Source organism: Euprymna scolopes, chromosome 19 (assembly GCF_053919585.1).
Source record: "Euprymna scolopes isolate OS-2025 chromosome 19, ASM5391958v1, whole genome shotgun sequence".
Lineage (NCBI taxonomy): Eukaryota > Metazoa > Mollusca > Cephalopoda > Sepiida > Sepiolidae > Euprymna > Euprymna scolopes.
The window spans coordinates 138,507,747-138,523,823 of NC_136500.1; the positions used below are offsets into that span (position 1 = coordinate 138,507,747).

The 16,077-nt window shown below is 30.4% G+C and overlaps 1 protein-coding gene across 1 annotated transcript in view; it reads left to right on the forward strand.

Annotated features, from left to right (window-relative positions):
* Positions 1 to 16,077, forward strand: part of LOC145240375 (zonadhesin-like) — a 175,170-nt gene that overhangs the window by 84,937 nt on the left and 74,156 nt on the right. The window contains exons 15-18 of the mRNA XM_080103956.1: positions 4,237 to 4,508; positions 8,506 to 8,699; positions 9,111 to 9,294; positions 15,219 to 15,326. Of these exons, the coding sequence (XP_079960082.1) occupies positions 4,237 to 4,508; positions 8,506 to 8,699; positions 9,111 to 9,294; positions 15,219 to 15,326 (758 nt within the window). The remainder of the gene's footprint in view (positions 1 to 4,236; positions 4,509 to 8,505; positions 8,700 to 9,110; positions 9,295 to 15,218; positions 15,327 to 16,077) is intronic.

A 16,077-nucleotide genomic window follows, 5' to 3' on the forward strand; every position in this document is an offset into this window, starting at 1 on the left:
TTTCCAGGCATTGCTATTGTAATCATATATAAATTTATAATATTTATTAATGATTGTCAAAAAAAATTAGCTCTCAAACACACATTTATGCAATATTTATCATTCAATCACAGTAGTTCCGAGCCAGGGTCTCTACCAAGACTGCGGTTCATGAATTCGTGATCTGTATAGAGCGTAAACTAACAAAAAAGAAGATGGCACTCGGTGTCTTTTTAGATATCGTTGGAGCTTTTGACAACATACCCTTCAGTAGTATGTTCAAGTCGCTACGAGAACTCAATGTGCCACCAGTAATCATCCGATGGATTGAGTATATGGTGAGGCACAGACCAGTTCAAGTAGAACTACTGAGGGCGACTGTTAAAAGGGAAGTAGTTAAATGAAACCCACAAAGTGGGATTTTATCACCTTTACTATGGAACTGTATGCTGAATCCTCTTTTAAAGGAGTTTAAAAATAGGAATATTTATGCCCAGACTGCTGCTGATGACATCGCAGTGCTGGTCGCGGGTTCAAAAGCATCATTGGTCAGACGCATTGCCAAAATGGGACTACATTTTTCATCAAATGTGATAACAAAGAATATGTATATCATAGAATTCACTAATATTTTTAATCGATAAATTCACCATTTTTTGCTATAAAATCATAAGGAGAGTTAAAAAAAATTAGTTATTAAAAAAAATGTTCGGCTTTTTAATTATAAAAAAAAACGATACACGGGATTGAACCTAAAATCTTTCCACCAACCCCCGGTACTCTACCCGTTACGCTAACATGTCATATTGGCAAAATCGTAGTAAAAAATGTTTATATATAAAAAAAAGTTATGCAAAATAAAGAAAAGCGTTAGTCACTTATGTACTTACTCTCCTGTTTGTGAACCCACAGATTTTGTTGTAACTTTTTTCTACTGAACCAATTTTCGAAAAAATTTTTTCAAAATGTAGCTAATGAGGTGTTCTATCCAACTATATGACCTGTTTGAAATTTGGTTGCGAACGGAATTAGTGGTGGGGGTTTGAATGTGTCTTGATTCATTCAATTTCGGACTTAAGCATATATTCAACCACTACCGTGGTTGAATGATACCACCGATTATTTGTCAGGTGTCCATATTATATTTTGATTAGCGACACTCGCTAGCAGTGTCAGAATTTTGGCGGAATTTTTTACACCCCCCAACAAAAAACTGTGATTAAAATATTAAAAAAAAACTCGTAATTTCTGTTTTTAAAGTGGGTTGTTTATTTTCTTTATGGAATATACTTCCAAAATAAACTATTAAAGTTGTTTAAAACATAATAGAAATATTAGTTTTTATTTGTTAAAAGACCGTGTAGACAAAATGTCCGCGTATTCAATCACCGCGAGCGGATATTTTGTGAACACGGTTTTTTAACAAATAAGAAATAATATTTTTATTATGTTTGAAACAACTTTAATAGTTTATTTTGGAAGTATATTCCATAAAGAAAATAAACAACCCACTTTAAAAAGAGAAATTACGAGTTGTTTATATTTTATTCGCAGTTTTGTGTTAGGGGTGTCAAATTTGCAATGGCGATTTTCCCAAAGATTCTAACACTGCTAGACAATCGCTGACAAAATATATAAGAAAGTATAAAACTAACAGATATAAAAAAATACATGAACATATTCATTATAAAATGTGGTACTTATGCATAGGACGGCCCGTTTTTTTTTGTTTTTTTTTTTTTTTCGTAAATGTTGCCTCGGTATTTTTCGGCAGCTTACATGAACCCCTATGATATGGCGAAAAGCTCAGCCAGTGCAGCTGACGACATTTAATAAATTTAATGAAAATAGTTTTAATCATGCAAAAATTTTAATAATAAAAGAATAAATCATTTTAGTAAATTCGTCACGCTGAATGGACATTAATCGGCAATACATGTGGTTCTACGATATTGCAATTCTTCGAAATATGCAGAGAGAGTTTGGCATTAGCTTGGAACACATTATGACCGATTTGAAACATTTCCAACGTGACATTTGCAAAAAAATACTTCCTTAAAAAAAAACCGATACATAATCAAAAATATTTAAGAAAATAGCCTAACTTTAATAGAAAAAAAATGGAGTAGACAAGAAAAATTATTTTGTCATAATTTCTTTTTCTTCTTTTTTTTTTTCGTAACCATGTTCCAAATAGACTCCTTAAAATATTACCATTTCTTAAAAAGAAAAGGTTGTAATTTGTTGGTACAATAAGTGTTTTCTATCATTTTGTTGTTTTATTTTCTACTGTTTTAAATTTTTGTCAGCGCGAAGCATATTCCGGTGGTTTACGTAAGCGGTGGAAATATAGCGCGCTAACACCCGCAGAATAACTGATCGTTTTTTTTTTGTATAAATAGTCACAATGTGTTAATTTATGTAAGAGTTAATGAATAATACAAATCTTTACGAAAACATATTTCATTGCATTATGAAATTAAATATAATTTTCATATGATTGATATTAATAGATATTAAGCTGTTAAATAAATAAACTAATATTTATATGATCTATCTCACCTGTCTGTTTAAGTGTATGTACGTATATATGTCTTTCGACAGAGGCGACGGATTTTCACAAGGTTGATATTATTTTGAAGCTCGACCCTTCGGACGAAAAATATCGAAAAATTGGCCAAAAACATTAATTCCTTCATTCTCAACTGGGCACTTTTACAGGAAGGGGGCGCTTTTTTCGCCGATATTTTCTGAAAGTCATAGCCTCTTTTCTGAAAGTCATAGCCTTAATTTAAACCTACGTCACTTCCTGTTTGGCGATGGGCGCAACTGCTAACGCGTCACTTTTTTTTCACTTTCTTTTCCTCCTTCACGGTATGGGTTTGAGCCTGCCTGCCGACTACCACTTTTTTCGCGCTCGCAATTTTCCTTTTCTTTTTTTTTTCTTTTTTTTTTTTTTGCTCAACACACACCTTCAAACACCCGGGCAACACCGGGCGCCCCGGCTAGTTGATATTAAAATGAAACTTCTAACACCATAAATAATACAACTATTAGAAACTATGTTTGATATTTTTAAATAATTTAAGCATCAGCTTAAAATGCTTTTTGGTCACGTGTTTTTTTTTTTGTTTTTTAGATGTGTTCCTTTACCCATTTAGGAGCTACCATACATATTCTGATTATCTAATATATAAAAAAAAGGCTATCTGTCTGTCCGTCTGTCTGTCAGTATCCGTATTTTCAAACTCTTTTTCTTCCGAAACTAAAAGCCGTAGAGCGGCGCTATGGACCTCAAATGATTGGATCTTTTACGACCGGTTATTCATACGTCCTTAGTGAAAATTAAAATAGGTTTTAAGGTGTCAAAAATAGGTCAAAATTGAAAAAATCGTTATACATTTTTGCAGCATCTTAGTTTATTCTTAATTTTTAATTTTTAATCACTTCATATGCGTGTCAAGTTGGTACAGTGATAACGTCACCAGCTTTGAATGTTACAGTTTTGTTTGCGGTTTCGATTCCAGCTGATGGCACCCAAATACTTTTGAAATCAAGACCTTATACTAACATATACGAAATCTGGACAAATTAAAATATCATATTTAAGCGTATCCTACGCCCGGGCAAAGTCGAGCATCCCCACTCCCCTGCTAGTAAAATGTACGAAATCTGAACAAATTAAAAGTTCATATTTAAGCGTATTTTACGGCCGGGCAAAGCTGGGCTTCCTGCCGCTAGTATTTTTATAAATTAATACATGCGGATTTTTTTCACATATTTTTTACCAAATATGTATCTTCGTCAAAAAGTTTGAATTTCTTCATTAATTTAAATTTCTAAAAGTTCATTATTGTTCAAGGGAAATTAGTGAAATACAAACTATGAGTTCCGAAAATTAAGGTAGATTTATATTAAAAGTTTTGTATTTTTATTTCCACTTCCAAAGAAAAACACATTGCTACAAAGTTGCTCTGAATTCTTTGCTTAATTCAATCATCCTCTGAAAATGTTTTTACGTGTAATTGTTGTTTCTCATTTTTTCTTCCAGATGTGACGTAACTGATGTAACATATCTTAAACATATATATACAATTAATTGTTTTCCTCCCGTATCTATTATAAAGCGTGGTGTCATTAACAAACATACCTATCTCGTGCACAATTACATAATTTTTAATGTTTTACTTAATGTAATCATCATCTTACAATAGTTTGTTTTATCACGTGTAATTGTTGTTTCTCGTTCTTTTTCAGATGTGACGTAACTGATGTAGAAACGAAATGCAAAGCAAAAGAAGTCAGAAAATGTGATGTGATTATAAAGCATGAAATCTTCAAGACTTGTCGAGAGAAACTTGAAACGTGGATCGTCAAAGAATATTTCGAATCGTGTCAAATTGACGTTTGCATTTATCGCAAGAATCGCAAACTCTTCAAAGCAGTCTTCTGTGCCGCCATTGAAGGATTCGCTGTTGAATGTGCAAAAGTTGGAATCAATGTCGACTGGAGACAAGTAACGAAATGCCGTAAGTCACGAAGCCATCGTTACATTTCGTATCATTTCTCTGTCGCAAGAATAAAACTGTTGGAATCTGTTAAATTTCGTAAATAAAATAATTATCAAAGTGTAAATATTTAACAAGACATATCAAGATAAAAAAGCTCAAAGGCAACAGAAAACAATGTTGTATGTTGTATCTATTTGTGATTACGATTTACTATTTAATACTATTCCTTCATTCCCATTTCATTTCTAAATGTCATTAAACCAGTTTTTTTCTATATTTTCATTTTAGTATAATTCTGTCCCTTCACCATTTCTGATGAGAAAAATTTAGCTTCGAAATGCCATGACCTTAACTTTTCCCTTGTGTTCTGAAAATATAATAAATTCATATACAAGTTAGAAAAGCGTTTTATCCAAGGTATGAAAATTGTTAAACAAAATGTTGTTACTATAGGCTTTAAAAATAATAGTACAAGATTCAGTTTGAAATTTATTTATCTTCAAAGTGCACTTTTATAAATTTTACAAAGGTATAAAAATTTAATTTAAATTGAATAAAAAAATTACCTTGGATTTATTTTATGTAACGTACATTTTGTTGCAATTTTAAAAAATCATTGAAAATTTTATAGCTATACCATTAACTGTTAGATGAAAGATAATGTGTTTAAATTGCAACATGCGTTTAATTTTTTATTACCGTATCTTTCTGTTAAGTTACATTATTGTTTCGGCTACACGGCCGTTGTTTTTTTGGCCGTCTCGGTCGTGTAGCCGAAACAATAATGTAACTTAACAGAAAGATACGGTAATAAAAAGTAAAACGCATATTTGCTCTACAACAGTATTGAGCACTTTCTTCACTTTTTATTAATTACTATCTCCACTTTAACCACTATATATATATATATATATATATATATATAAATATATATATATACATATATATATGTATATATATGTATATTTCTTTTTATTGTTTTTCTATTTTTCTTCATTAAAATAACTACTATTAATACTATGCGATAAATGTTTTCTTTTTTTTCTAGCATTTTTAAATACATTAGCGCTCGATATATTACGGTAACTTACGTAAGCTACCGGAATATACCAATAGTGCGTTACATAATACCAAACAGTAGTAAAGATAAGAAATTCGGTACTCGTAACTGACCACTTGCTGTTGTAATTCCTTCCCAGATTCTTGTTTCGCTGACTTTACCAACATTTAATTGTAATGTGACTAAGTATCTTGCTGAACTAATCTTTAATCGGGATTTCATTATCACAGAAACCATTACGTCTCAGTGTAAATATATCATGTTTGTAGCGAGATAATTATTAAAGCTACTTGTGCAGAATTTGAACCAGACGTAACAACAGATACTACCCTTAGATCCTAGCCAGAAACCCCAGAAAGTATAATTTAGTTTTCCGTACGACCGAAAACTATTTATCTGTACCTTAATAAATTAACTTTGCTCGGAATATGACGTCATGTGCTCGAGTTTTGCTGTAATCTCACGTAAGACGCCGGTCAGCCAATCAATGCGCGGCAAAGGAGCAGACTATCTTTCGGCAAAATATTAAATAAAAGATCGAGAAATTAAGTAAAGATTACACTTTCTACGGCTGTTTCTAACGACTTTGTACAAGATGAATATATTTACCTTGGATCAACAGTTGCAGACGCCGGAAGATGTCGTTTCGTCTTGCCAAATAAAACGATTAATCGCTGCAAAGAAAAATTACTCGGGAGGTACATCATCACAAAAGAGGGTCCGTTAAGGATGCATCTAGCTGAAGGTGTACCAGGACGAAAAGCACACCTTTTGGGGCTGATTTTTATTTTTCTCTTAAAATCTATACTTGTGTCTAAATACCGAATATAAAAAAATGAAGGCATGTTGGTCATGAAACATGGTCATTTGGTTGTTTTAGCACAAGGTTTTACATCAGGCCAGAGATTTAAATGGATAAAATAGGTAACAGTCCTACAAATGGTTTTGGATAACAATACAAGAGAAGCAACTCTTGTAGACTCGATTTTACAAATATTAAACATATATATGTAGATTGAACTTTAATACATGCGATTGGTTGTATGCTCATGTAACGCAAGACTGGCCCACTAGGGATTTTTAAAATCTTCTCACCAATGAGATCAACAACTTGCCTGTTGGTATATTGGATGATTTCAATTTGGATCAGCTTCTTGCAAATAATGTAACATTAATAGAACCCCATAATTGATCTCAACAATTTCTCCAGCGTTCAAATTACACCACTCAAATTGAAAGTGGTATATTGGAATTGATTTTTGATACAGAACTTTCTTCTTCACTAGCACCGTGGCTTCCCAGTGATCACTTTGTTTCGTCTTTTCATTACTTTATATCTGCTTTTATACATTTACTTCATATCGATAAAGGAACACAAAAATAACATATGTGAACCCCCCAAAAAATTTAACATCTAGAATATAAAATAAAAAACATAAACTTATGCAGAAGAAATACCTTGTCATTGTTATAGGGCTTTTACTAAAGTTGCTCCATTACTAAGACATATCCTCGATTGGTACGAACATTCTACTAGTATAGATGTGTAGCATATAATTTAAGCTATTGTTGCTTTATGGCATCGGTTTTCTGACTGAGGTGACGACTGTGGCTCTTACGGGAGGTTAATATTGTCGCTAACATGTGACGCTTAAAACACATGGTTGGTCGAAAGGTTATTGGTCTGTACTTATTTTGAATCATTCTCTTTTCACTTTTTGGGATTAACGTGATTGTCCTTTATACTCACTGACAATAGTATGCCTCCTCGACAAACGCGCACACACACACACACACACACACACACACACACACACACACACATATATATATATATATATATATATATATATATACACATATACATATATATGTATATATACGCGCACACATATATATGTGTACGGCTTCTTCTATGTATTCATATATATATGTACACACACACACACACATACACACATATATATATGCGTGTGTGTTAGTGTGTGTGTGTGTGTGTGTGTGTGTGTGTGTGTGTGTGTGTGTGTGTGTGTGTGTGTGTGTGTGTGTGTGTGTGTGTACTTACGCTTTCTTTTAGTCATTCATGCATAGAGATGAATTTATTATTTATCATTATTTCCTCCATTCTGGGATTTCACTCTAATTTTACAAGTGATCGCTCACTGGTTGCAATAAGAAGCCATTCTTTGAGTCTGAGTGACAACAAGTCTTCCTATTTTTGTAGACCTTTCCGTTTCTTTTGATAACTATTGCGAATCAATTTTCGTTCTCTCGGCGTCTTCCGTTGGTTTTAAATAATGAGTGTCGCCTTTATGCTGGAATTAAAATGGCAATAAACTTCCTCAGGGTTTCAGAGCTCTCCACTTTCTTCCAGTCGAGACGTCGATGTTGTTTTCGCGCCTTAATCTTTCTCTCCTTTCTCTCCAATTATTATAATCAATTTATCAGCGCCATGCATTTATGATCTGAATCCTAGTGCCCATAAAATTATTGGTATTACAGTTGTCTTTTTTGTATTGTATTTTTCTGTTAGGTTTCTTGCAATAGTTATGTATTTCTCTATTTTGGGGGACAGCTATTATTTAGCGTGTTGTTTTTTTTTTTGTTGCTATTATTATTATTATTATTATTATTATTATTATTATTATTATTATTATTATTATTATTATTATTAGAGATTAGGAGTTTTCAAGCAGGCCATTATCAAAGATTTCCCTTTTGGGAGCAACCTGTGACGTTCCTTGGAGTCTGCGAGGCAACATGTCTTCCCAGATTCCCAGCATTAACCACCTGTTTCGATAACCTTTTAAAATTAGTTTGCGTTATCACAATAACAGTTTACCATTCATTTCTCAATAAATAAAATTATATGTATAAACTTCCACATTTTTTCGTTTAGAATTGTCTTTAAACGAAGAGCTTTAATGTTTTTACGTGTCTGCTATTATCTTTTAGAGAGGAAATGTCCGCCAAGACAAATATATAAAGTCGCTACACCGATTTGTCAGCCATCTTGCCGTGAACCAAATCCGGAATGTGAGGAACTGATTGACGGCTGTGTCTGCCAGAAAGGATATGTCCTCAGCGGGAAAAATTGTGTCCCCAAGTCAAAATGTGGCTGTTTCTACAAGAATTCAAGATACATGGAAGTGAGTATTTATATCAATAGGTTTCCATTGCAGTTCTCTATATTGATTCTAAAGACATTATGTCCGTTTTATTCAGATGAAAAATGAATGTTTATATGCGATTTTAACCCCGATATTTCATCTTTAATATAGAGTAAAAATTACAATTAATTATTTTTATTTTACTAGTTTTTACATGTATTTTTGTTATGAGTGTCGGAAATTAGGGTCATAGCTAATATAACACATAAACTAAATATAGCATACACTTATTTTCATATAATTTGGTTTTGTATATATTTTGTGCATATCTTTATAATCATAGGATAGGATTCTTCATAAGTTTTGGTTTCGGTTTAGATTATTGCTGATAACACTCAAGTCATTATTTTATAAATAATTTTACTAAGAACGTTTCTCGTTCTATCACAGGTTTTTGAAGAATTCACAGACAAAGATTGTAAACGGAAATTTATTTGCAAACCTGGCGGTAAAATTGACGTTGAAGATTTGTTTCCTTGCAATCCGAACGGAAGGTGTTTGCTTCAAAACGGAAATTTTGTTTGCGTTTGTAAAAATGGATTCAAATTATATAAAGGAAAATGCATTCCAACAGGTATTTTACAAACATTTTTGTATTCAATGTTTTTTTCTAGTAATATGCTTCCCTTTCTATTTTATTTTGTACTTTCGCAAAAGTAAATCCAATATTAATAAAGTGTAATTATTAAGTAAAAGCAAACTGAAATTTAATGCGGTAATGAGGAAGCATTTATTTGCAAGTAAAGGTGTTATTTATGTATACACGTTTGATCAAGTATACCAATAAATAAGAACAATAGTAATAATTATATTAATGCTAATAATAATAATAATAATAATAATAATAATAATAATAATAATAATAATAATATTTTTCTTCTGTGAGTCTCACCATAAACGGGCACCACAGTAAATAATGAGAATCAAGGAGGATGGTAAGACCGAGGAGAGAAAGCACTAGACCTCCTTGGGGAGGCTTATTGCCACCCAAATTCTAGTAAAAACCAATGGTCACCGCCAGCAAGAAATCAATGTTAAACGGTTGTTGCAATAACGCAAATTCTTTTGCAACGGTTATCGAAAGGAGTGGAGAGTACTGAAAATCTGAGGAGACTTGTTATCATTCAGATTACAAGGAGCACGACAAGTTGTTCTCAAATAGTAGTCTTTGAATGGCTTGTGTGACTACTCCTAGTGAGTATCTACCACTCTCTGGATAATCGTGAGTTTCTCCCGGAGGAACAGAAAGGATATCAGAAAGGGAAAAGAGGAACACATGATCTGCTACACATGGATCAAAAGATCGTAAAGGAGGTAAAAAGAAGAAATAATGATTTAGCCATGGCATGGATCGAATACAAGAATGCGTACGAGAGGATCCCTCAAGCATTTAAATATAAGTAAATATTAATAATTGCTTAATAACGTTATTATTAAGCTTTTGCTTTATAATGATATTATTAAGACAAAAATTAATAATGTCATTATTAAACAAAAGAAAACTGAAACTAAATGCGGCAATGATCAAGTATGTATTTGCAAGGAAAGGCGTTATTTACGTATGCACGTTCAACCCAGTATATCAATAAATACTAATAACAAATTAATAAGAAGAGTAATAATAATTATATTAATAATAATTTTAATAATAATGATAAAAATTAACATAGTACCAATTCTCGTAGGAGCAATAGAAACAGTCCACAAAATGTTGGAAAAAAAGAAAAAAGGAAATTGGAATCGCTCTAAAGACTGACATTATGCAATGAATGGTAATACTGAAAACAGCTGAAAGCGACAAATTCTATATAAACTGAAACTGAAGAGTAACCAAAGGTTCAACCAATTAAACTGATGCACCAAAAGAAATATCCCAATTCCTCCTCCTCCTCCTCCTCCTCCTCCACTTCCCCTTCCTCATCCTCCTACTCATCCCGTTCCTCTCTCAAATTTCCTTTTTAACTTCTCCCTCTCTTTCCTCCTAAATAAATAAATGAGGAGAATCATAGAAAGAAATACAATAACAATAATAATAATAATAATAATAATAATATTAATAATAATAGTAATATTAATAATAGTAATAAAATAATAATATTAATTATAATATTAATAATAATATTTATAATAATATTAAAAATAATATTAATAATAATAGTAATAATAATATTAATAATAATAATAGTAATAATAATAGTAATAATAATAGTAATACAATAATAATAGTAATAATAATAGTAATACAATAATAATAGTATTAAAATAATAATATTAATAATAATAGTAATAATAATATTAATAATAATATTAATAATAATATTACTAATAATAATATTAATAATATTAATAATAATATTAATAATAATAATATTAATAGTAATAATAATATTAATAATAATAGTAATGATAATAGTAATAATAATGGTAGTATAAATAATAATAGATATAAAATAATAATAGTAATACTAATAATATTAATAATAATATTTATAATAATATTAATAATAATAGTAATAATAATAATAGTAATATGAATAATAATAGTAATAAAATAATAATATTAATAATAATCATATTATTAATAATAATAACAGTATTAGCTAAAAAAATTAAAATACACAACAACAATAATGGCAATAATAATAGTAATCATAAAAATAATAACAATAATAATACAATAAAAACATTAATAATAGTAATATTAATAAGAACAATAATAATAACACTAATAACTACGATAATAATTATAATAGATTAACGGTAAGAAGAACAAGAATAATAACAATAAGATTAAAATATTAATAATACAATGATAATACCAATTAGAATAACAACAATAATAATAATATAATAATGAGAAAATAATAACAAAAATAATAACATTAATACTAAATAATCATACTAATATTAACAACAACAATAATAATACTAATAATAGTAATATTAATAACAATAATAATAATAACAAAATCCATAATAATAATTATAATACTCGTAACAATAATAATAACAATAATAATAACAACAGTAATAATATACTAATTCAATAATTACAACAATAATAATAATAAGTATAATGAAAACAATAACAACAATACCAATCATAAAAATAATAACTCAGACTAATAATAATAACAATAATAATCATGATAACAATAATAGCAACTAATAATAGTAATATCAAAAATACCAATAATCATAACAAAAATGATTACAGTAATAATAGTAATGTACATAATAACAATAATAATAAAAATAATCGAAACAATAATAAAAAATAAGAAGAATATATATAACAAAAACAATCACAATAATAGCAATAATAGTAATAATAACAATGATAATAACAATAATTATAACAATAATAATGAATATTATGATAACAATATTGATTGCAATAATAATAATCGTAACACTCTATAATAATAAAAATAATAATAACAATAATATTAATAATCATAACAATAATAACATTTATAATAATAATAATAATAATAATAATAATAATAATAATAATAATAGTTACAATAATAATAACAATATTGATTTCAATAATAATAATCGTAACACCCTATAATAATAAAATTATAATAACAATAATATTAATAATCATAACAATAATAACATTTATAATAATAATAATAATAATAATAATAATAATAATAATAGTTACAATAATAATAACAATAATATTTACTAGGGCTAGGACAACAGCATATTCTTTTCCGTTAATATCGTATATCCTTTTATATAAAGTGATGTGGTTCTCGGTTTATTAACGTTGTCTAACTGTGTCGGATATATACTTGAGAGTAAAAATAATGAACGATATTCTCTAATCATAGCCATACTCATTACGATATAATATAATATTAATTATAATAATCGAAACAAATATAACAATAATAATAACAATAATAATAACAATGATAATAATCATAAAAATGACAATAATAACAACAACAAAAATTGGCTCCCTTAGTCTTTGACAGACTATGGATATCCAGGAAGAGATGCTTGCATGTGAATTTTTGTGGCAGGAGGTGCGCAATCTCCAACCGCATCTCTCCTGAGACGACATTGTTAAATACCAGTGGCAAGTGATGTGTATGTACAGAACGACTGGAAACAACTGCCGAGATAAGCGGAGAGCACATGCAGTGCCTAGAATTCCAAATGGCCACCCATCTGCTACTAACCAGGCTCAACGTTGTTTAACTTCGGTAATCTAACGAGAATCGGTGTGTCAACGCGATTATGCCGTATATAATAATAATAATAATAATAATAATAATAATAATAATAATAATAATAATAATAATAATAATAATTCAATAATAATAATAACAATAATAATCATAAAAATAATAATACCAATAATATAATAACAATTATATTAAAAACAACAATAATAATAATAATAATAACAATTATAACAATAATGATAACAAAATAATAACAATAATAGCAACAAAAATATTAATAACAACAATGACAATAATAATAATAACAATAATATTAATAATAGTAATAAAATAATAAAACTAATAATAAAAATATAAACAATAATATTAATGATAATACTAACGACACTAATAATAATATTCCCTTTTTGCTGTCCCCTTTTTCCCCTTTCTTATTTCACCCCTTCAACAAAAACTGTCGTCAGCATGACTGGCACCACACCAAATAAACGAAGGGTTAGGGGTGCTGGAAAAACCGAGAAGAGAAAACACTAACTAGGCCTCCACTTGATGAGTGCGAAAAGGACTGGGACCTTGGGGAGGCTTATTATTAATTTCATTCCAGCGAAGACCAATGGCTTCTACTAACAGGAAATCAATGGTAAACAGCTGTTGCGATAACGCAAATTAATTTGCAAATTGTATCGAAAGAGGTGGAGAGTACTGAAAATCTGGAGAGACTTGTTGTCACTCAATCTCCAGGAAACATTAAAAGTTGTTTTTAAAGCGTATTCATTGATGGTAACCCGGGTGAAACCTCCTAGTGATTAATAATAATAATAATAATAATAATAATAATAATAATAATAATAATAAGAAGAAGAAGAAGAAGAAGAAGAAGAAGAAGAGGGGAGGGGTAGAAGGAGGAAGGGAAGACCTTGACAGATTAAATGAAAACGATATAAAATATCTAGGAAAAGTATCGAAAAACATGGATAAAACCAAGAGAAATTGGAATCAAAGAATCTAACCAACTTAAATCTTGGAGAAAATCATCGAATGCAGAAACCAAACCACATACATTACGGACACAATATCACATGTAAATCGTAATAAAATTAAAACTAAAAATGTAGAAAAACAATAACACAATAATTCAAAAGGATTGAAACGACAATTTCCCCCCACAAACGCACTTAATCCTATGATACCCTACAAAACAGTAGCAATGAATTAAGTAAGACAGTAAAATGATTTTAAATGGAACTCGTACATCAAATCTGTTGCCAAGGCCGCTGGAAAAATGGTGCGATCCTTCTATCGATCCAGTAGATATATCACTGCTGATGCAATTCTCTATCTATATAAGAGCCAGCTACGTCCAAGGATGGAATACTGTTGCTACATCTGGGCAGGAGCTGCTAGAAAGGACTTGTCCTGCCTTGATAGAGTTTAAAATAGACTTCGTAGCCTCCAAGGAGATGTCCTTTTCTCTTCCCTGCAACCTCTATCTAACAGAAGAGATGTTGCGAGTTTATCTCTGCTGTATCGTTATTTTCATGGAAAGTGTTCGACTGAGCTTCAGTAAATGTCCGCCCTCGCCAAATATTTACAAGAAACACTCGTTTAGCTGAAAACACTATTAATAATTCCTCCCACTCTTTATCTGTGTCTAAACCTATACGTAGATTCCATGAACAAAGCTTCTTTCTTAAAACTGCACGCCTGTGGAATTGTCTTCGGTTTCCCTGCTTTCCAGCTGACTACAATATGGTTGTCTTCAAGTCTAACGTAAACAAGTTTTTGATGAGCCGTTCCACTTGTTTACAAATTTGCCGAATTCCCATTTACTTACGATTACTACATTGTCCAATTTCTACTGTGCACTCTTTAACCTTTATCCTCGAGTACCTCTTGGCCTTGATAAGTGGTGATTTCCTATGTAAAAACAGGTGAGGAATAAGAGGATTATTACCGCCCACATACCGAGGTCAGTGCTTGTTTAAACGAGAAATCAAGTGTAAAATCATTGGAAATAATTATCGATCTAGAAATCTCTTGATTTTTTTCAAAAAGTCAAACCTACATCATTATATATTCTCTTCCATCGTAGTTAATCACTTGAAGGAGATCAGAGGATGAATCGGCCGAAGAATAACCGTCTGCAAAAGAATGAATGAACAAATTATGAAGCCTCGTCTTAAAGAGTCCAAAAAATTTAATTAAAATAAAACAAATGTGTATATATATATATTTCTCGAATACATATGTGGTTTCGATGAAAATGTGTGTATAACTGTTTTATTTCGTCCAGATTCGTGCGTCTTTAATGCGTGTCAAAATGGAGGAAGCTGTGTAGAAAACGGTTGGAAATGGAAATGTGTTTGTAAACCAGGATATATCGGAAAATATTGCCAACGTGGTAAGTGATGTCACTTTGATTAACTAAGTTTATTTCATTGTTTTTTTATAAATAACAATACATTTTTATACAATTGCGTAACTAATTATAGAAACGAATGACATAATGTAATATGTAGACCAGGATATATCGGAAAATATTGCCAACGTGGTAAGGCATGTTATTTTTTAAAGCATACTAATACATTTACATCATCTTATAAATAACTTTGTAATTTAATATCTTTTCCATGGTTTAAAGCCGACAGGAACAAAATAACAATTAATACGAGGGGCGTTCACAAAAGTAAAGCCTCCTATTTTTTCATTCCGCCCGAATGGATCAGAAGGGATGGCAAATTACATTGTTATGATGACTGAACTTATGCATTTATCACCTGAAAGTTTCATCTCTTTCTTACAGATATTGACGGTATGAGACTCTAAGAAAGGAACTCCTATAATAGACGGGTATCAGAAGCAATGGTGCGTCATTGAATTCTTCCGCGTGAGGAAAAAATTAACCGATGAACTCTTTTTAGTGTCTGTTTAACGTTTACGAAGCCGATACAATTTAATTTAGCGCGGGTAGAAGACGGGTTCGCCGATTTCAGTGTCACGACAGAGATCTGAGTGACAAAGTGTGTTTCGGATTTTTACGACCGAGGCATCAAACGTGCATTGAGAATCGTGGTGGCTATGTAAAAAAATATAAATTCTGGAGCATAAATGGTTCCTGGTTTAATGGTGTGGCTTCTTTAACATTTAACATT